We start from the raw sequence: 24,150 nt of genomic DNA, 5'->3' as shown, positions 1-24,150 counted from the left end.
TTCAGTTAACAATAAGATTGGATTGTTTTTTGAAATTCAAATCACTTATTTTCTTTCAGGTTTTTCGAACTCGAACAAATCTTTTCGTAGGTACCACTTGTCGCATTTTGTCACAAATTATAATCAATTTGTCATAAAATAAACTAATAAAAGATGTAAAAAACAATTAATACTAATAATTTTAAAAAATCAATAGGACCATATGTAATATAAATAACATAAAAAATATAATAATAATGGAGAAAACAAATAATAATATAAAATTTAAAAGGGTTTTGATAAATAATGAATAAGCAAGTTTTCATCGAGCTTTCTCAATGGTTGGTTAACTTCATAAAAGACAAAACAAATTATTGATAACAAATGCAGAAGCCTTAATTATTACTATTATTTGTACAATATAAATTATAGCCAAAATATGTTGAATACATTTTTCAAAAATTTCCTCCCTTTTTTAGGACATATAATATAGATATTTCTATTAATATGTCCATTTTATGTTATTTTTTAGTATTTAATTTATTTTAATAAGTCACTATGACTATAAATTATTGCAGAAGATAGTTACTAAAAATTCTTGATTGATCTTGATATAACTATTAATTGATTTATCAAGTCATAAATATCACCATAATTATCAAGACAATTATCAATAATTATAACCGGCGAACCCTAATTTTACCTAAAATTAATTCGTGAAAATATCATTAAAGTTTACTAAGGGAAGCAGTGAATAATTATTACTTGATTATAACCCGTCGATTTTGATCGTCAGTAATATATTCTAAAGTAAAGTTGATTTTACCTATATTTGATTACTTATTTACATATTGGCTTCAATCATTTTACCTGTTCAATTTGTCACAATCAGACGGTATTAAAATAATAATACATTTTCATTAGTCCCGTTGAATTTTACATTCGAAACGTCAATCCATTCAGTAATAGATATATTTTTTTTCGCATCTGTACCATTGATTGGATCCGTCGAAGCGCAGCACGGAAATTTTTCGGAGGCTGAGCCAATTGAAAATAAATAATTGTTCGGTCGGTCGGTCCCACGTCGGGTACCTAAGAAGGGTTTTTACGTGTGCGAATATCGATCCGGCCGGTACCTGACCGAAAACGCCGACAATAATAACAAGCCCCCGTCGGCAAAAGAAAAAAGAAAAGATCGGGACGGATCCGCGGAAAAAAGGCACGTCGCTCTCAAGGCCGGCAACGGTCGGAAAAAAAAAATAATAATAATATTCATATAAAACAATGATGGCGGGCCTTTTTAATGCGTCGCGCTGAAGGGGTGACGCACCCGGGGTGGCGCAATTTGCGAAGCGATAAATTCATTAAATTAACGGCGGCAAAGGCAACGTTCTTCCGATTTAATCCGAGTCATACGTATTCGGAAAACGGTTACGTTGCACGAACAGTTTCCGTGGGTGGACGTGGGGGGATGTATTTTTCTTTTTTTTTTGCGCGTCAGGAAGCGATCCGAGAGGAGGACGGGAGAGAGAGGGCCGTTTAAAAATAGCCCCGGTGGCACGTTCGACGTTTTGCGTCGAAGGGATCGAAGGGTCCGTGTCCGTCCGTCCGTCCGTTTTCCCTCGGGGCCTCCGCGATCGCTAATTCCCAGAAATTTTCACTCCTCTTCTCGCCTCCACCCTCCGATGCCTCGCGTGACGCACACTGCTCGAGGTCCGCCCTAAAATTTCGCCTAGATGTTTCTTCAATTACGAAATTATGTTAAAACTTGCCTATCTAATATTATGAAAACATTCGGTATATTTTAGAATTTGTCGTCCTTAAATGAAGTCAGCTGTACCGTTAATTAAAAATTATTATTGAAAAATTATTACTATAATGACAGTTTAGCATAGAAATAGTTCAGTGGATTAAATTATTGAATGGCAAAATTTCAATGGATGAAAAATGTAGAGGGTCGGGTTTTTTCCCGGACTTATGCACAGGGTGCGTTTATCCGTGGCTTAGTCTTTTGACGGTGCTGTACCTCGCAGTTGGCGGTGCTGCGACACCGACCCACCGACCGACGGACGGACGGACCCTCCTCACAGCGGCTCTCGCAAACACGAACCCACGCACCCAACTATCCATCGATGCACGATGCCCCCATTTTATCCCAAAACAACGTCGGTCGCACATTTTCTTCGTGTTCCAACCGTTTATGGGAATATTAGCTTATACAAAAATAATTGATGACTGACCAAATATCAACGTTCGTAAATATAACTATGTTTATTGGAAACACCAAAATTGGATATTTTTCTAATATACGATACACATACAGTAGTGGACATTATTATAGCAAGTTATAGCAATATTATTTTAGTCATAACTCTTTTATTTAATGAGAACTATTAAGATAATATTAATTTACTGTTCTTGTTTTATACAGAATTATAAAAACTTAGTCTTAAACTATAGAATGCTACATATATTTTTCTTAATTGTGCTGGACATAAATAAAGTAACTTTAATTTTGAAAGGGATTTTTAATGACTAAATCTATGTTATTTAATTTAACATTAACAGTTCGTCAAGTCAAAATAGGGTTTTCACATTTTTAATAGTAAACTCGGAGTTTTTCTTTTAGGTCTGGGGTTAAACGTAACCCCATCCACTAACCACATTGTCAGAGCCCTTGAACTAATTTCAGCAAGTCTCATTTCCTCTATGTTGGCTTTAATTTTAATTGACGATAAGATTGGACTGTTCTTTAACATTCGATTTATCTAGTTATCGATCTTCTTTCGAACTCAAACAAATATTTTTGAAGCTAATCACTTGGTCATTCTTTCTAAATTTTTTAATAACTCGGGACACGATTGACTTATTTAGTCATAAACTCTTAGCCATCTCTTCTTGTTTCTCTCAGTGTTAAGAACCCTGATTATAATTTTCCGCACAGTTTAATTTCGACCAATGATTAAATAAATAATTATAATAAGCAAAAGTCCACTAGTAAATAATTGATTTAAATTCACAGAGAGGAATGAAAGACCATAAAGTAAAAAATTGCTTTAATTTTGTCCAATGAAAAATAAAGAAGTACGCAATTTTTTAAAGAATAACATTAGATTTACAATTAGCAATAGCAATAACAGAAAAAACAAACATTGTAAGTACTGATATCAAGTGCAAGTAGTACAGCTCATATTTTGAATACATTTTAATAAGTTACTATAATTATGGCCACTACTGTATATTGGATCTTTTAGTTTCTGAAAAAAAAAACAGTTTTTTAATAAGTAAAACAGTTAAAATTATGCGTCTGATTAAGTAGGAATAAAATATCACCACAAATATTTTTTATTTATTAGTGAAAATCCAAAGATGTATTGAATGTAAAATGTATATAAAAATAACATTATGAAACACAAGCGCAAATAATAATTCTTATCCATTTTACTTTGTATCCGTAATCCGTGCCAGGGGCGAGTCGTCATCGGACTCATCTGAAAGACCCACTTCCGATACTATAGTTTGCAAATTTGCCGAGAGTTCACTGGTGTTATCCTCGCGTGATTCCCAAACACAAATTTAAATTTGAGGATTTATTGAATCGATTTCGTTCCGTACCGAATTTTCGTCTCTCGACGTTTTAGTTCTGATTTAATTTTACGAATATTAAAATCTCTGTAAAATTCATGTAAGGGTATTACCGAATTACAAAAATCCATGTTCGATAACGTTTTAACAATCAATCATTTTTCCCATACATATTTTCATATACATATCATGATATATTCCGGGTGTCAACGAATCCATTAGACAAAGCATAACTTCTAGGACACTCGTTATATCAAAGTGAGATCTAGTATAGGTAAACGGTATGGAGAGAGGACAGTTTTCGCGTATTTCTCACTTTTCGGTCACTTCCGGTTTCACCGGAAATGGTTCCGTTTTCGAATTATTAAATGGAATACCGTGTATATTTTTACATTTTTGAATTTCTGAGACAATTCACTGTCAGACTTACGCCTACTTGATTTATTATCCACTATTTCACACACAAATAATTTAATTTATGAGATTTTTAATTCAATCGCAAATAAATTGATATTGTTATTTTATTCCTATCTAACTAACTAATCACCGAATCTTTGCGACTGTAATTTTCTGACCTGATAAATTTCTAAAATAATATCTCAGGATAGCAAACAACTTTTCATTTTGTCCTTTCAGCCTTCTAAAAATACAACGATATTTAGGGAGTTTCATTTAAAATTCTATTCAATTCGTGATGTCACGTTGACGAAAACGGATAATGTGAACAGAATCTAATTATACAGGGAGACGTGTTATTTTGAAATATATGATTCTTCCAAATTTCATTTTCCTTTTACTACACGATGTTCAAGGTATTACCTAGCCCAGAATCTAGAATGTCGTGGGCCACCCTATAAAGCACTTGATATACAGTACCAGTCAAAAGTAAAGCAACAAATACATCTTTACTAAAAATTTATGCAAATAGGAGGTTATCAAGGAACTATATTTTTGTCAGACAGTGTACTTTATCTTATATCACACTTGAATTTAAATATAATCCATTTTTATAAAATTGTTTATCATTTTTTTTTATTTTTTGAACAGTCAAAAGGAAAGCAACACCCTTATAAATTATTTAATTTCAGTTTGTCTTTAGTAGTTTATACATACGGTAATTAATTAATATTAAGTAAAGTTAGATAAAAATGCCCGTAGGACGAAAATCTTATTTATTTCCAAGTACAAACGAGGAATTAAACAAATTTCAATTGCATCGCAATTAAATTTAAATCGAAGTATTACGTCAAGAACTTCTTAAAGCTGGACGACCGAAAAAAACCAATAATACTGACAATCGAAGGATTGTAAGAGCATTCAACAGCCACCCAAATAAACCTACAGAAGATCTTAAGACTGAATATTCACATTTGGGGGTGTCTGTCAGTACTATAAGTCGTAGACTAAAGCAAAATAATTTACATGGAAGAAAATTTAATTTATGGTCATCAGATGTACATCGAGGGAACAATTAAGCATGGAGATGGAGGAATAATTGTGTAGACCTCATTTTCTGGGCTTGGATTGATATCATTAGTTGTATGATGCAGTATGCTGAGGAAAATATGCCTTCGTCGTGGCTTTTCCAGCACAATAAATGTCCGAAGCATACAGTTACAGTTGAGAAAACTTATTTGCTTCCAATTATGTAAATCATATGAAGTGGCCAGTCCAAAGTCCCGATCTAAACCCCATAGATAACATGACATGATACATTTTAAAATCAGGAAAGCTCACTCAGGCAAATTTCAAAAGTCAGATGAATTGTTGAATTGAAACTATTAATATTATTTTGTATTCTATAAGCAAGAGAATAACAACCTTGTTTCTTCCATGGAAGAAAGATATGAAGAGGTAATAAAATATAATGGATATACTACTTAATATGTTAATACTTCTTGTTTTATAATTTATAATACTCTCATCCTTTTTATTTCAAATAAATATAGATCATAAAAGGTAAGTATAGATATTGTGTTTAATTTTATATATTAATTTGTTGCTTTACTTATGACTGGTAGAGTATATCAGCGAACCCTACCAAATATGCAATAAAAAAGACACGAACTTGATCGAAAATAGCCAAATTATACTAGTTAACTTCCAACTTACGATATCTTATCTCTATTTCTTCGAGATATTCTTGTAAAAACATTGGAATGTCAGGACGAAACTGATAAGAAACTCAGCGAACGAATACACGAAAGACAGGAAGTAGAATAAATATAAGACTGACATAGAAAAATATAATTATAAGTACAGATTGTTTCAAACTGGTTTATTTGTATGTTACGAGCATTTCCAAAAGAAACAGAAACTAATTTGTGTATGTAGGGGTCAATTTTTAGTAGGATAATATAGGAACAAAAAATATTTATTTTTTTAAAATTTTGAGATACTTCTTAAATAGACAATTGCTTAATTCAAAAAATCTAAAAATATATAATTTATGGGAATTTAATATATCTTTGGTTAAGATTAATGATATTTAAGGTAAAATTCAAAATATTCAATATTGGCGCCTCTAAAATAAAAGGAAAATTCTATTTTTAGGTTAACAACTGATAATTTATTTGAAAATTAGTAATTATGTTTAATTTAAGCCACACTGTACACAAAAACGACAGAGAAGAGCCCAGGTTTAATCAAATTCCAATATGCACATCGCCATCACATTCAGAAATAATCAGAAAAAAAGCGTGCATATGCGGGTGAAACGGGTGGAAGAAAGTCGGACGAAATTTCCGCGTGCAGTTGTCCCTCCGTGCATCGGACGCGGGGCTTTGCCGGGGGGCGGCGGTGCGACGCGAGGGGTCCGGGATTCGCGAAGGGTCGCGGGTAACGTTCGTAGGGGACCGCCGGGGTGGACGGAGGGAAGGGCAGGTAGATGCGGGTCCGCGATCGCAGCCAGGCAAGACGGGCGAACCGTACGAAACGGCAACCCCCGCTCGCAACGGCTCCGCCGCGTCACGCCACCCCGCTCGCTCTCTCATCGACGGCCTCTCGTCAAAACAGAAAAACAGCTGCCGATGCAATCAATACCCCCGCCACGTCACACGGTGCCACGCATTTGTCAACAACCACTACGAAAGTTCTTTTCTTTTGCGTACGCAAGTACGCCAGTACGTGGTGCGTGTACATACGTACGCACGGACGGGGCGAAAATGAAATTTATGCGCTCCTGGCGAAAGTAATGGGTTCGACGATTTGTTTTGCACGTCGCCGTTAATGCGACCGACCGGGAAAAACAACCGTCTAACTTGTAACTGTAATCCGAAATGAATGGTGCCCGTTTCCCGTAATAATTCATTTATAAAACTGAATGAAAAACACTCGATACGCGGAAAGTGGGACGATGAGATTAGTTCAGTAACGTAAAGTTGTTTTGCTGATGGTTAAAGATCGACGAGCGAGCTAATATGTTCAACAGTTGAAAAGGATATTTTGAATGCGACATGGATAAAAGCATTAGGGGTAATTTACCAATATCGTATTTTCCATGCGATGTCAATCCCACACACATTAAATCCTTTGAGAGTAACTTACAAAGACGCTTTACTGGGGTAAAATAACTCACGAATAAATTTCAAGGGCGATTTCAAATTGCTGAATGCTCAGTTCACAATCAGTTTTTGAAAGACAATTAATTCATCGGAAAACCATAAAACGTTAATTAACACGTAATTTATCGCTGATATTGAACCGATGTTAGTTTTAAAAAAATTCGTAATCAAGTTGCAGAAAATTGTTTTGCATTCTTTTTTTCTAGTCTCGTGGGAGGCGTGTATCAAAATTTATTCACAACAAGAGTTTTACCAACTTAATGTTTTCTTTACCGCTGAGAAACTTTTTATAAAACACTTTCTGTATGCATCGTAAAACAACTAACCTTTAAAAACATAATCGGTAGTTTTTGTTTAATTACTTTTCCTTACCTTTTCCAATTCCTAAGACACAATAATAATAAAATTTAAAGACAATTTTAAACTAAATTTACAACAGTTTTATCTAATTGTAAAAGGTAGACAAAAATAAATTCTAAATTAGCTATTAACAAAAATAATTAAATTACTAGAAAATCTAATTATGTAGTTTTTGGTTTTAGCTGAAGTAAAAGTAATTTAGAACAAAACTATAACTATTCTGAATTTTCATGAAGTTAAATCTATATGTGAAAATTTTAATCTAAAATCAGAAAAATCAAATATTAAAAGTAAATTCTAAATTTACTATTAATAAACACAATTAAATTAAAAATCTAAATATATAGTTTTTTTATACTTTAGTTAAAATAAAAAATAGTAATTTAGAACAATACTATTTTGTTCCTATAAATAACTGTTCTGAATTTTCATGAAGTAGTTAAGTATGTTAAATTTATGTGTGAAAATTTTAAACTAAAATCAGAAAAACACGTTTTCCAAAATGAACTGAATTTACACTAATATCAGTTAACGGCAAATCTTGAAAGTAAATTCTAAATTTGCTATTAATAAACACAATTAAATTAAAAATCTAAATATATAGTTTTTTTATACTTTAGTTAAAATAAAAAATAGTAATTTAGGACAATACTATTTTGTTCCTATAAATAACTGTTCTGAATTTTCCTGAAGTAGTTCAGTATGTTAAATTTATGTGTGAAAATTTTAATCTAAAATCAGAAAAACATGTTTTTCAAAATGAACTGAATTTAGACTAGTATTAGCTAATGGCAAAACTTAAATAAAAGTAAACTCTAAATTTACTATTATCAAGAATAATTAAATAAAAAAAGCTAGATATATATAATTTGTTATAATACCTTTAGCTAAAATAAAAAATAGTAGTTTAGAACAAAACAATTTTGTCTTTATAAATGTTCTTGTAAATTTTCATGAAGTAGTTAAGTAAGTTATATTTATATGTGAAAATTTTAAACTGAAATCAGAAAAACACGTTTTCCAAAATGAACTGAATTTACACTAGTATTAGTTAATGGCAAATCTTAAAAGTAAATTCTAAATTTGCTATTAATAAACACAATTAAATTAAAATTCTAAATATGTAGTTTTTTTATACTTTAGTTAAAATAAAAAATAGTAATTTAGAACAATACTATTTTGTTATTATAAATAACTGTTATGAATTTTCATGAAGTAGTTAAATATGTTAAATTTATGAGTGAAAATTTTAATCTAAAATCAGAAAAACACGTTTTCCAAAATGAACTGAATTTAGACTAGTATTAGCTAATGGCAAAACTTAAATAAAAGTAAACTCTAAATTTACTATTATCAAGAATAATTAAATAAAAAAAAGCTAGATATATATAATTTGTTATAATACCTTTAGCTAAAATAAAAAATAGTAATTTAGAACAAAACTAATTGTTTTTATAAATAACTGTTCTGAATTTTCATGAAGTAGTTAAGTATATTAAATTTATGTGTGAAAATTTTAATCTAAAATCAGAAAAACATGTTTTCCAAAAAGAACTGAATTTAGACTAGTATAGCTAATGGCAAAACTTAAATAAAAGTAAATTCTAAATTTACTATTATCAAGAATAATTAAATAAAAAAAGCTGGATATATATATATATATATATATATATATATATATATATATATATATATATATATATATATTTATAATACCTTTAGCTAAAATAAAAAAATAGTAATTTAGAACAAAACTATTTTGTCTTTATAAATGTTGCTGTAAATTTTCATGAAGTTGTTAAGTAAGTTAAATTTATATGTGAAAATTTTAAACTAAAATCAGAAAAACACGTTTTCCAAAATGTACTGAATTTACACTAGTATTAGTTAATGGCAAATCTTGAAAGTAAATTCTAAGTAGTTAAATATGTTAAATTTATGTGTGAAAATTTTAATCTAAAATCAGAAAAACACGATTTCCAAAATGAACTGAATTTACACTAGTATTATGTGTATAGTGTAAAGTGACAAAACTTAAATAAAAGTAAATTCAAAATTTTCTAATTAATAAGTATATTTATATAAGGAAATCTAAATGTATAGTTTTTATAATACTTTTAGCAAAAATAAAAAATAGTAATTTAGAACAAAACTAATTGTTTTTATAAATAACTATTATGAATTTTCATGAAGTAGTTACGTAAGTCAAATTTATGTGTGAAAATTTTAATTAATTTAATTAGTATTAGCTAATGGCAAAACATAAATAAATGTAAATTAAAAGTATGATATCAATAAGAGACAATTAAATAGAAAAACCTAATTATATAGTTTTTGTTTCAGGAATTTTCAGGAACTAGTCTGCTTAATGTGAAATTAGAAAACCACATGTTTCAAAATGAATTGAATGATTTAGACCAGTACTAACTAAGTAAAATTAAGTCTTAAAAATAAAGAATTATCCCAATTTATGACGAAATCTAAAATCTAGTAAAATGTCGTTTACACCAAATACATTAAATTTGTCCCATACGTACGTGTAATATTTTGTGCGGAAAAATTTACGAACTTAAAAGTAAACAGTCTCGGAAATGAAATTCAAAGTTGGTCCGAAACAGTGTAGTAAAAGGAAAACAGCGTTGAATATGACGTGGCCGTAATAAAATTGATTAGTCGACGAAAGCAGGATTAATAATGTTGTTAAAAGTATGGCTCGAATAAAAGTTGCGACGTGACGTGTTTACGGCAACCTGTTGCGAACGTTTTATTTGCGTCGAGAATAAACTTTCCGATGTTATTCACTTTATTCGGTTATTCGCATATTCCCATTGCATTCCGACTCACCTCCCTCGGCCACCCCCCCACTCCCCCGGCCCGGTGCCGCCTCTCACTCCGCCGCTCCTCCATTCATTCATAAGTAGAATACTACTAACATAATAATGTTGGTGAATTTTTATTTTTATGATTTCATTCACTTTCCAACTCCGTTCGTCTCTCGTCTTTTTCCGTCCCTTTCGCTCGGCCCGTTGTTGTCTGTTTGCTCGGGCCCCGCTTCCTATTTATAAGCAAGCAACATTGAACTTGGGAATTTATCGACACTATTTATCTTTTGCGCTCTCTTCATTTTCCCATTCATCGAAACTTTGACCTTATTTCCGCGCGCGTACCCAGACACCGCAAAACTTTATTATGCGATCGATTTTAAATTTACGGTGGTCACGGACCCGGCCGACGATCGTTTTAATATTTTCCAATCGTGGGACACCCCCGTGGGAATAAACAAACAGTAACGCCATTAAATATCTGTTATCGCGTTTGTTAATGTTGGATGTGGCAAATGACTCAACGTGATTCACTCAACGTGTCTGATACTGCTTTTGTACTTGCATTTATCTTTTTTTTGTTTTGCAAATGTGCAGTAAACATGATGCGGTTATTGCATCGTTATGCAATTGATAATTGGTGCAAGATCTAAAACTAATAAATAATTCGCTTATTTTAAAGATAAAATGTTTTTTTTCTCTTGTTTCAAACTATAATCAGCCGCATTAGAAGAATAAAAACAATTATTCTAAAAAATCAACCAATACAGCATTATGAACTTAAATAATTAAGAGGTTTTTTAAAGTGATAAATAACACTCTACGTCTTTATTGACCTTTCTCAATTGTTAACGTTATATAAGATATCGTCACAAACAGGTTACAAGTAAGAAATGTTAAAGCCTTAATGGGAGTTCGTTTTTATTTGTTACACAATAACAACTATGTAAATTTTGAATTTTTCCAAAATATGTTGAATAAATTTAATTTTGTAATCGTGTAATTTAGGATGTGAGGATCTCCTAATTTTTTAACGCGTGTGTTGTATTCGCATGTTTATTATATTTATTTTAACTTTTTTAAAAATACGTACCGTATACTTTATTATTATTTTTTCTTTTCTGAATAATTTTTGTACGAATTTTGAGGGAATATACATTTTTATTGACGTTACAATTAGTATAGTTTTCAACTGATGATTATCAGTGCATAAATATCACGATAACCATCAAGAAAGTTATTAGTGACAATTATCAGTGAACCCAAGTAATTGTCTGAATTGCATTTAAAGATACTTACTTTGAATCCAACTAAAATGCGTTGAATAAATTTAATTATGATAATGTGTAACATCTAAATTAGGAAATGAGGATGTTTTTCAAAGATTCCCTTGTTTGTTTCCTACTTTTTTAATGTACATGTTGCATATGGATATTTTTATGTTTATTTTATGTACTAATAAGGAACGAGATTTATTTGATTTGTTTTTCTTCTTGAGCAACTGCTCTTTCTGGAGCTTTTCAAGAAGAATTTTGGAACAATACAAAAATGCATAAAAATCATAAGTATCAAGAAAATTATCATAAATTATTAGTAGAAATATTAGAAACTAATAGTACAAGTAACTTTTGAACCTAACGAAAATTACTTAAATAAGTTTAATTAATAAATCAATGTAAATTAGGAAATGGAATGATTTTCAAATATTTCTCTCTATATTTCGCTCATTTTTAGCATATACATTTTATCTAACTGTATATTTTTATTTCTACGTAAAATTTATGTACTTTTTTTAATAAGAAACGAATTTAATTTGTTTTTTCTTTTTTCCTTCGGAAGCTTTTTTCTACCAATTATAGGAAATATAAAATTTATCATTGATTTTTGTTTAATTATGAATTTGCAATTATCAGTACATAAATATCATATTAACTGCAAAAAAATTATCGATATTAATTATCAATTAACTTAATTAAATTTAATTTTGAAAATATGTAATAGTGTAGATCAAACTAAGATATTAGGATATTTTTCAAAAATACGAGATTTATGTGATTTTGTTTAGTATTTTTGTACAAATTTCTTTTTTGCTTTTGGGAAATATACAAAGAATATTTATTTATATTAATGGAATTTTCAGTTGATTATTATCAATAATAACTATCAAGAAAATTATCAATAACAATTATCAATGAATTAAAGATATTAACTTAGAAATACAACTAAAATGCGTAGAATAAATTTAATTATGAAAATATATAACAGTGGAAAATGTATGTAATTGTTTTTCAAATATTTTTGTCTGGTATTTTAATGTATATATATGTATATATATATACATTAAAATGATCCTTCTTCAGTGTAATAAATTGATTAATAACAATTAGCAACTCAATTGACTTTATTGTCCAAATTATTATATTTAAAGATATAAATTTTAAACCCAGCCAAATAAATTTACTTGTAAAAATATATAACAATGTAAATTCTGACGTTAATATGTATTTTAAAAATTTCTCTGAATGTATACATTTTTTACTCATTTATTGTGCATATTTGGTTATTTTTTGGCCACTCTATTTAATTTTTTGTAATTTTTTAATAATAAACGAAATTTATTTGATTTGGTACGTTTTTTTTGGGGCAAATTTCTCGTTCCGGAGCTGGATGAATACAAAATTTTTAATTTATCTTATAGTATAATTTCAATTAATAATTATTAGTGTATGAATATCAAGATTATTATCAATAAAATTATCAATGATAATTTTCAACTCAATTAACTTAATTGTCTGAATTATTACATTTAAAGATATATATTTTGAATCTCGTAAAATGTGTTGAATAAACATAATTTTGATAATAAACAAACCTAATTATGATATTATAATGTTTTTCAAAAATTTCTCTTTGTATTTTTTAACGAATTTATTGTAATTGGATATTTTTATTTATATATTTAATTTATGTATTTTTTAAAAAACAAACGAGATCGATTTGGCCTGTTTTGGAACAAACTGATCTTTTTGAAGGTTTTGATTTGATAGTTATCAGTGCATAACTATTACTATGCAATCAAGAAAATTATCAATGATAATTATCAGCGTACCCAATTAACTAATTTGTCTCAATTATTGTATTCAAAGATGTAAATGTCGAATTTAGTCAATATGTGTTGATAAATTTTTAATTTTGAAATAACGACAGTGTAAATTAGGAAATAAGAAATGTTAATAATTCTATAGTTTTTTAAAGAATATTATTTGTTTATGTTTATTTTAAATTAATAATTATATATAATAATATTTTGTTCATTTGATTTATATATTATTAGATGAACTTCATAAATTCGTTGAATATTTATTTTAGTATAATTATGACTGAAATATCACTATAACTGTCAAGAAAATTATCTAATCTAATCTAATAATCTAATTTTTTATTAATTGTGAACACATTGAAAATTTAAAAATATTTTATTGATCTTAACATAATTACAATTAACAAGTATCATTTCTTAATGATTATTTAATAATTATCATTTGATTATTGTTAATGTATAAATATTACAATTATCGTGAAAATTATGAATGGCACTTATCAGAAACTTGTTCATTTGAATGATTGTGTATAAATTGAGAAATCGTTGACACCATCTTTTTTCTTTGTAATTTTGGAAGATGTGCGCATTTCACATTGTAAATTTAACCGTGAACGAACGAAACGGACAGGCATCAGTCAAACGTGTAGTTGAAATGACATTTTTTTTTTTTTCATGTTTCATTTCGTTATTTCTGTGACCGAATTGATTTATAGTCGCGACGCGACACGGTTTGGCGGGGCGAAAGAAAACGTGCTGGACCAATTAACCGATGACTCAGCTCGGGCATCGCAGCGGGACGTCGGCGCTGCTGCGTTCCGCAAGGCACACACATTCGACCGTGGTTTTGTGTTTCCAGGAAGGACCGGGGCCCGCCGTAAATCAATTGGTCCGGTCCTTTTCTCCTCCCGTGTCGCAAACAGTCGCACCGGCTGAGATAAGCCATCGCCACGGCCTTGGCGATGCCGGGGCTCGCAGAACGCTTCAACGGTTTCCCTCACCATTTCACTTCTTTTCTTTTGGCGATGCGCTACGCCTCGGGTTACGACGCCTTTCCACGAAACGCCGGAGCCATGGGCAACGCTAATACCTGCGGATTAACCGTACATCCGACTTTCGAAAACCCCCTCGGATCCATTGTCAATCGGTTACCAGATACACGCACAGCAAACGCACGCACCGATGGTCTCTGCGAGAGGGCCGTGGGGCCGGGTTTACCAAACAAACGATCTGGGCCACGGTGTTTTGCGGGACGTTTTGTTTGTACGGATCAATCTTTGATTTTTAAACCCTTACACTGCAACATGAATATCATACCAAAGTTAATTTAAGTATAATGTTTGTACAAATAAGATTTTTGCCTTAATATCCCTTTAATCATAACATAAGTATACAATTTTTACCCCCATTTCATTTGTAGAAATCACAAATTTGTGTGCTTATTTTGATATGAATTTAAATAAAACAGTTCTAATATCCAAATAGTGACCTCATCAATCAGTTTACCATGTACAGATCGTAGTAAAAAACGATTTTGTCTTATCTTTTCCATTTTTTTATCGATCAGATGATGCAATAACAACCTTTAATTTTTATCCTTTTTCATCTGTCCTTCAAAAACAGATTATTAATTTACAGACAATAGTACAAATTTACCTAAAAACAATTTTTGGTTTGTCGTTAATAATTAATAATATGATTTCCTTTCTTTTATATCCGTTTTAACAGCAAGAATTATGTATATATTATACATATTTAAAAATTAATTTAAATTAAATTGTTTCATTGTCAAGAATAATTACTATTTTTCAGCTTGTAGCAGGAAACTATCTGAAAAACAATTTTTACTTTGTTGTTGTTAATTGTGGCGGTTCATAAATGACCATGTTTAATGTAAATTCTTTTTCTTTTAAATTAATTTAAAAAAAAACAGTTTATGGTTAGTTGTGAACCCATAATATGATATTCAAAACTTTTGACGATGAATTAATTATTCATAGTGCTTCCTAAATAACCAGTTATATATAGTTATAAGAATAATTACTATTTTTCTACTTGTAGTAGGAAACTATCTGAAAAACAATTTTTACTTTGTTGTTGCTAATTGTCGTGGTTCATAAATGACCATATTTAATGTAAATCCATTTTCTTTTAAATTAATTTAAATAAAACGGTTTAAGGTTAGTTGTGAACCCTTTGTTGTTGTTAATTGTGGTGGTTCATAAATGACCATGTTTAATGTAAATTCTTTTTCTTTTAAATTAATTTAAAAAAAAAAACAGTTTATGGTTAGTTGTGAACCCATAATATGATATTCAAAACTTTTGACGATGAATTATTTATAGTGCTTCCTAAATAACCAGTTATACATAGTTATAAGAATAATTACTATTTTTTTTAGCTGGTAATAGGAAACTATCTGAAAAACAATTTTTACTTTGTTGTTGTTAATTGTGGTGGTTCATAAATGACCATGTTTAATGTAATTTTTTTTTCTTTTAAATTAATATAAATAAAACGGTTTAAGGTTAGTTGTGAACCCATTATATGATTTTCAAAACTTTTGACGACGAATTATTTATAGTGCTTCCTAAATAACCAGTTATATCCATCCCCTTAATCATATCAATTAAGTGAACCGTGCCAACCAAAATTGAACAAAGCCTTCGATTTAGCCTTCGTTAATTTTGACATGGAACACATTTTTCCGTTGCACATTTGGCCGCGGCCAGGCAGCCTCTTCGATAGACCGAAAGCACTTAAAAAGCGTCGACTGTACCGCCGCCGCCTGTCGCAGTCGCTTCGAAATGCGAGCGTACAAACAACCGACCGGCATTTCCTGTTGTTGACCTACCCCATACGCCAGAACCACTAAATAATATATTTTCTATTTTGATCAGAATTTCGCCAGTCAATCTGCCGTGGTTATTGAAATTATTCCAGTCAAATTATAAATGATAATCATCAATGATGTTAAACCATTATATTCGATCGAATTATTTTGTTTTCGGCAGAATTTCCAGCCCTGACTAGGCATAATAAACCTGTCTCTATTAATTGCGAAAGTTTTTGTCAAAACATCGGATATTTGTAAACCGAGGGGTGGATTTGGAGGTTGCCGATGGCACAAAGCAAGGGATAATAAACGGGGATGGATTATTTTCGAGGAACGAAATACTGTGCGTCACGTCTCACGTCTTTGGGCCGTCCAACGTCCGTCCGTCGAGCACATGGCCCTGAACGCGGGGTGGTAAGGGCGAGGGAGCGAGGGGGTGACGCCGTGCCGCGCTTCGCACAGAGGGCTGGTGGAACGCGAAAGGAATTTTACCGGCACCAGTTTCATTCTGCCCAAATTTCGTCGGAATGATCCATCATTATCTTTATTTACTTCCACGATTAGAAGGTTCCACCCCACTTTACTAACAAATAACAACAGTGGTAAAATTGTCAATGACGAACAAATAAAAAAATTTTATGTTAATCATTGTGTCAGATAGTCTAAAATTAGGGGGTGTAATACACACCAAAAAATGAGGTATTTCGGCAAACCTCAATAAATTTTTTATTGAACGTTGGTTTAACTCCGTCATAAGTTACATATTTAATGTTTCTTCATAAAGTTCTTCAAATTGTCTGCTTTCTTTCTAACTCAGACTGTAACTAATAGTTAATCATTAGTTATTAACATTCGGTTTGAGGTAAGGTTCAGCAACTATTGACAAGTGACTGCGACGTGTAAATAAATATTTCGTGATGTCGAGTCCAATGTATCGCGGATGCGGCTCTGGGCGGCAATCGAGCGTCGGTTGCTGTTGGGGGGGTTCGAGTGAGGGGGTGGTGTCGGTTTGGAGGATCGGGATCGGGGTCGATTGCGATGTGGGTTTCCGAGGGACATTTAGCCGCCCTGGAAATGAGGATACCGGCCGTGACGACGTCGACTACGGCAGTGGCGGGGTGGCGGGACGCGGGGTTACGGCTTTCCGCGGAACACACGGTCGGGGCGCACAGTCGCCCAAGTACCTGGGTTTTCGTATTTCGATTGAACAAAACGGACAATTGGATTTATAAGTTTGAATGTGACACATAAGCAAGTACACTTTACTTTTATTGAATCCGTAGCACAGGAGAACCAAATAACTCCCTCTTCCCATTTAGTCCTAGTTTTATTTTTATTCGCTTAAGTGTTTTCAGATTCTCTATTCTCATTTTAATTGATTTTATTATTTTTAAACAAACTACAGTAAAACGTCGACAATTCGAACGGAATTGGTTGGCAACAGCGTCAAGAGTGAGAATTACGTGTATCTTTTACTTGACAAATAGAATAAAATATTTGGCACCACATTTGATAAAGCTAATTTTTATAAGGAATCCCTAACTTCACCGTTAACTGATGACAGATTTTGATCACTGCCTGTGTTCAGACATTGCACTTAAGCGATAAATTATAATAGATTCTTATAAATAAAATATAAATCAAACTCTTTCTTCTGAGGCTAAATTTGTTAATTAATGCTTTAATTAGTTAATTATAAAGAAAAATTGTTCTAATAAGTATTAGGTTACGTGTAATTTTTAGTTGGTAACTCGATTAAAATATTCAAAAAATCTAGTTTTTGGAACGAATCCCTAATCCCGATGTTCAGATACTGCGTTTAAGTGATAAATGACGATATTCTTCTTATGAAGAAGTCTTTGAATAAAATATAGATCAAAGAAAAGTCTTTCTTTTGATGCTAAGTTTATTGACTCCTGCTCAGCCAAACTGAAGTTATATAATTTTATTTTTTTCATTGTTTAACGTGTGTGTCTTACAGTTTAAGACATATGACAAGATGATTATAATAAACAATATGGCAAATATTATGTATGTAAATAATTAAATGTCTTGAAAATACGTTTAATTAGTTAATTATAAAGAAAAATTAATTTTTCTAATAAGTATTTGGTTACGTGTAATTTTTACTTGGTAACTCGAATAAAATATTTAGAAGTGAATTCGATAAATCTAATTTTTGAAAGGAATCCCTAATCCCACAGTTAATTGTTCAAAGGATTTTGATAACTGCCTGTGTTCAGATACTACGTTTAAGTGATAAATGATGATATTCTTCTTATGAAGAACTCTTTGAATAAAATATAGACCCAAGAAAACTCTTTCTTTTGATACTAAGTTTATTGACTTTTGCTCAGCCAAATTGAAGTTATATAGCTTTATTTTTTTTATTGTTTAACGTGTGTGTCTACCAGTTTACGATATATAACAAGATGATTATAATAAACAATATGGCAAATATTCTGTATGTAAATAATTAAATGTCTTAAAACGACTTTAATTAGTTAATAAAAAAGAAATCTTCAGTATTCTAATAAGTATTAGGTTACGTGTAATTTTTACTTGGTAACTCGAATAAAATATTTAGCAGTAAATTCGATAAATCTAATCTTTGGAAGGAATCCCTAATCCCACAGTTAATTGTTCAATGGATTTTGATCACTGCCCATGTTCAGATACTACGTTTAAGTGATAAATGATGATGATATTCTTCTTATGAAGAAATCTTTGAATAACATACAGATCAAAGAAAATTCTTTCTTTTGATAGTAAGTTTATTGACTTCTGCTCACTCAAATTGAAGTGAATAGCTTTATTTTTTTCATTGTTTAACGTGTGTGTCTACCAGTTTAAGACATATAACAAGATGTTTATAATAAACAATATGGCAAATATTCTGAATATAAATAATTAAATGTCTTAAAAACACATTTAATTAGTTAATTATAAAGAAAAATTAATTATTCTTAGTATTAGGTTAGTGTAATTTTTGCTTGGTAACTCGAATAAAATATTTAGCAAAAAGTTCAATAAATCTAATTTTTGGAAGAAATCCCTAATCCCACGGTTAATTGTTTAATTAATTTAATGACTACCTGTATAAAGACACAGCATTTAAGTGATAAATTTTGATAGGTTTTACTCTTCTTATAAAGAAATCTTTGAATAAAATATAGATCAAAGAAAACTCTTTCCTTTGATACTAAATTTATTAACTTCTGTTCAGTCAAATTCATGTTATATAGTTTCTTTTTCAGTGTTTAACGTGAGAGTCTACCACTTTAAGATAGTTAATTAGAAATAAAATTTATACTTAAGAAATATTAGTTTAGATTAATTTATACATTTATGTATATAATAAAAGTATTAACACTAAATTCTATAAATCGAATATTTAAAATGAATGACTAATTCCATGGGTAATTGTTCAATGAATTTTTGATCTGTGTTCAGATACTGCATTTAAGTGACAATATGTTATATTGTTATTCCTTCTTATAAATAAATTTTTGAATAAAATGAGATGGTTTGACTACTACATTAAGACATATGGAAAAAATATAAATAAATATATAAAATATGCAAATATTCCGAAAGTAAATAATTAATATCTTAACTGCATCTTTAATTAGTAAACTAGAAAGAAAAATTGATTCTTCTAATATGTATTAGGAGCTTTGAGATACTTTGAGTTGTGGCTGAAAACTCACTGACACTCGATTTACACTTACTTTATGATCTGTGATAATTGTTGTACGTTAACTAACTTCATGATTTGTAGTTTATCTGATGTTGATTTATATAAGATTGCAACTAGTCATAAATAAAAGTAATTTTAAAGCAAATAGGCATTTGTTTAAACAAAATCTATTGAAAGTTATTTGGCAACTGCGTTTCAACAAGATGATTTACAGTTAATAGAAAAATTGTTCTTACAAAAGTAATAGTAATGTAGTAATTCATCGGAGTTCGACTGTATGTATGAAGTTCCTGGCATTCATTTTCCGATTGTACGTTAGGGTGTGTCCCAAAAATATTAATTTCCAGCTTTTAATATCTGAACAGACATTAAGTTATATTAAACCCATGTCAACGAGTTCTCGACCTTCGGCAATAGCACCATTTCGTGCGGTTTCGAGCAGCAAACGGCAATATTGACAGTGATTGATACAGTTTATTGACGATTTCGATAATATGTATATCCGCTGGAAACGTGTTCCGAGAGTCCCGTCATTGCCTATATCCCGATATTGCCCCCAGATGTTGTTAGAGGCCGTCCTCCTCGGGCTCGCGTGATTTACCGCAAACGCCGGCCGCCCAGCGTCCCCAGATGGTTCGGTCCTGGACCGGTGGCCCCCGCACGTCCCCGCCCGCGTTCCGGCCCTTATATTGACCAGAGTCCGTGGGACCGACCGGGGGCCGCCTTCGACGTCTCCGCCGGCCACGCCATCCATTCCTTTTGCTTCCGTTTCGGCACGGTCGACGGCGCAATTTTTATCGTTGCCGCGCGAAACTCGATCCCTGCAGGGCCGCGGGCGGCGGCCCCCTCGTTAACGCACCGAATTTCCTCTTGACGGGCCCGAAGCCCCTCAAAGCGGGAACGACCGTTTCGCGAAAGAACCGTGAAGGCCGACCCCGGCGGTTCGTCGGTATCATTTTTTTTTTTCCATCGTTTTGTTCCAGTCATCCGAAACTCGAGACGGTCGTCGTTGTTTTCGCCTTTGTTGTTGTTTTTTTTTTTTTAGTTTATCATCCGCCTCGCGATCACCTCCATGTCGTTGATGATGAATTATCACGTTTGTGTCCTCCACTCCGAATCTATGAGGTTCAATTTATACGAGTCGCACAAGTTATTGCCCGACTTGGCGTTTAAGGTAATCCCCCGATTTTGGGTCGTGCATCGAAACGCACGACAATTGTGAAGGGTGTGTGACGGACGATTGTTTTGGCCACGAGTCGTACGTAGAGGTGAAACGGAGTAACCGGTTCGGCTATTCGAGCGCGTGTTAATAAAAGCAAACGAAAGCAATAAAACAAAAACGGGAGTCGGGAGGGAATCCTTTAGAAATTTCGTCCCCGTATCAGATTTATTTTTATGGACACCTGTTGCTTCTTGGGGGGGAAAGAGCGAAAGTTTGAGCTTAATGTAATTTAAAGCGTTGCGCCGCTCTCTCTGCCTCTCTCTCGCTCTCGCCCTCTCGGGGGGTTTGCTTGGAAATATTGAATTAAGCATTCATGTAAATTTATTAGGGCAATTAGTTTTAATGTCTTTTATTATTCCATATTTACACTAGATTAGGCGGATTTACGGTTGCCCTTTTTATTGTTGGTCTATCATATGGCAATCGCGTAAATTTGTTCGTTATAACTTATTTAAATACAATTAATTTTATTTAGACAGGAATATTTGAATAAAACACACACGATAGCCATTAAAATGAGTTTGCTCAAATTAATTCATTAAAATGAACTTTTGCTTGCTAATCAGATCAAAGGGTTGCTGAGTACAACAAGTGGATCATGTAATGCTGGTGACAATCTTTGATTTTTACTACATAATTAAAGTTTTTATATTGTTTATGCTACTAATGCACTATTTAAAAATAGGTGTAAAATTATTACCTCTATGGTTGGTCTATTACAGTGTAGTCCTGTTATTTTGTTAGTTTTATCTTATTTAGAAATTAATTTCAATTCAACTTTGATAGTAATGTTTAATTAAAACATATGGAGAAACAACCAAAATATATTTGTTTAAACAAATTCTCTAAAATAAAGGTACTTGAAAATAGTTGATTCAAAAACAAAGAGTTGCTGATTATAAGTATCATGTAATTCTGCCGACAATCTTTTGTTTTTACTGTTTTTTTTTTCTTCTAAAAATAAGTGCTTAATTATTGGTCATGTTCACTTAAACTTATTTATATAAAATTAAGTTCATTTTCTCAAGACTATTTAAATATCCTTAAAATAAATGTTTGTGAATCAGTTCTTTAAAAAACAAAGGATTACTGATTACAAGTAGATCATGTAATTAATCCTCTGATATTTATTTATTAGTTTATACTTAGTAGTTTTTATAGTTCTTAACGAATTAATCTTTTTATAGTTATCTTACGATGTCTAAAAATAAATGTATAATTATTTCTTTAATGTATTTAAGTTTGAACACTTCTAAATTATTATATCAATTCCCTTTGATTGAACACAGTAAATGAGCGTGTTAACGAGCGTTGTATCGTTCACGGTCCCCTTTCGCAAACTTTCCCACCCGGACAAAACTGAAAACTTCCAAACTTCAGCGATCCTTTAAAATTATATTTATCGTGCGGGCGCAACAAGTTGCCATAAAAATCACAGACACACACATGCAGAAAACAGGACTGGACGATGAGAGGCGGCGATGGAGGCGGCGTTCGGGGGTAGGGGGTGGACTGGCAGAAGTTGAAAAGAACCCCTGTTTGTTTTATTAGTTTTATTATGTTAGAGTAGACGGAGGCAGGGCGCGTAACAGGTGGCCAAAATAAAATAACTTCGGCTCAATCGGAAAACTCTAAAGTGCAATGAAACTTTAAGTCGCACCTATCGTTAAATGTTTTTGTGTCGTTCTCTTTGTTTTGGACGCGTAATTGGCCGTAATAATTCTCTTATAACAGGTGGAGACTCGATAAAATAACTTCCGCTCAAAGAGGCTTTTGTTTCTGTTTTAACTTTAGCTTTTATTTAGTTAATATTGATGAAAGTTTCAATTATAACTAAATATTTAACAAAAATTACATGTCGGTCAATAAAACAGTGAAGAGATTTATTTATAATTTATATATTTATTTAAACAAAATATTTTAAAATTAAAATTTACCTAATATCATTAATTATTGGTTTTATACCAAAAATTAATAAAAATTTCGTGAAATAAAATTATAAATAATATTTTTAAATCTGAAGTAGAAGAAATTCTTTAATTTGTTAAAAAAGTAATTTTTAAATATGGATATACAAAATATTTTAAAAAACATTTTTATTATACAGTCTTATATTGTAGTGACATCTCTTGATTTTTTAGTAAAGTATATTGTTTTAAAAAAGTAGTTTATTGAAATGCGCATTAATGATGTTAAGCAATAAATTATAAACGTGATTAGGTTTACATTCTTTAAAATAACAATTGTGTAAAAATGCAGATAATTATTATCATTTACTATTTAATATGACTAGTTAAGTCTACTCATTTACAGATGTCGCTTTTTGTAGAAATTTATACAGTGTTAAGAGCCGTTTACAGAACATGTCGTAACCCATAAAAACTGATATGAATATGTGGCAAAATTGAAGGAGGTCGTCCTTGTGACAAATGATAAATATTACTAATTTTTATTAAATGAATATTTATAATTCTTTATGATTTGAATTTTTTAATATATATTTCAATTTTTCAATCTAATTAATAAATATACTGCTTATATAAATTTATAAATAAATAAATCTTATATATTTTTTATAGCCGAATCGATTATATTCCCCCGATACGGTTTGTCGGCGACAAAAGGGCCAGTCAATGGAAATGGCCACGTTACTCTGCTCAATGCTGATCGGATTTGGATACGACGCGTACGTGGTATCCGGATATGCCATACAAGACATCACTGAGAACCTTATGGTGCGCATTGAGGCGCCATACCCAGAGGAAGAGGAAGAAGAAGTAAAACAAGATGAAGCTGTAGACGATGAAAAGTATGAGGTCACGCCACCTCGGGATCTAAGAAGTAAATTTCTTTTGATGCTAGAAGACCGCGCCAGGCTAAGGAAAATTGCCGAAGAGGAGGAGAAAAACATGGAAATAATGCAAAGAAGACAGGTAACATTGATCTTATAATATCCATAGATGCGTTTACATACAATAACAAT

The 24,150-nt window shown here is 31.3% G+C and overlaps 1 protein-coding gene across 1 annotated transcript in view; it reads left to right on the top strand.

The window, feature by feature from the left end:
- The window catches only part of LOC109595144 (dynein regulatory complex subunit 7), a 74,206-nt gene that overhangs the window by 47,721 nt on the left and 2,335 nt on the right, over positions 1-24,150 (top strand). Inside the window, exon 3 of the mRNA XM_020010440.2 lies at positions 23,747-24,100. Coding sequence (XP_019865999.1) covers positions 23,747-24,100 — 354 coding nt within the window. The remainder of the gene's footprint in view (positions 1-23,746; positions 24,101-24,150) is intronic.

The sequence above is a fragment of the Aethina tumida genome, chromosome 1, assembly GCF_024364675.1.
Source record: "Aethina tumida isolate Nest 87 chromosome 1, icAetTumi1.1, whole genome shotgun sequence".
NCBI lineage: Eukaryota > Metazoa > Arthropoda > Insecta > Coleoptera > Nitidulidae > Aethina > Aethina tumida.
The sequence above is the reverse complement of the archived record's forward strand: the minus strand, read 5'-3'. Positions and strand labels throughout refer to the sequence as shown.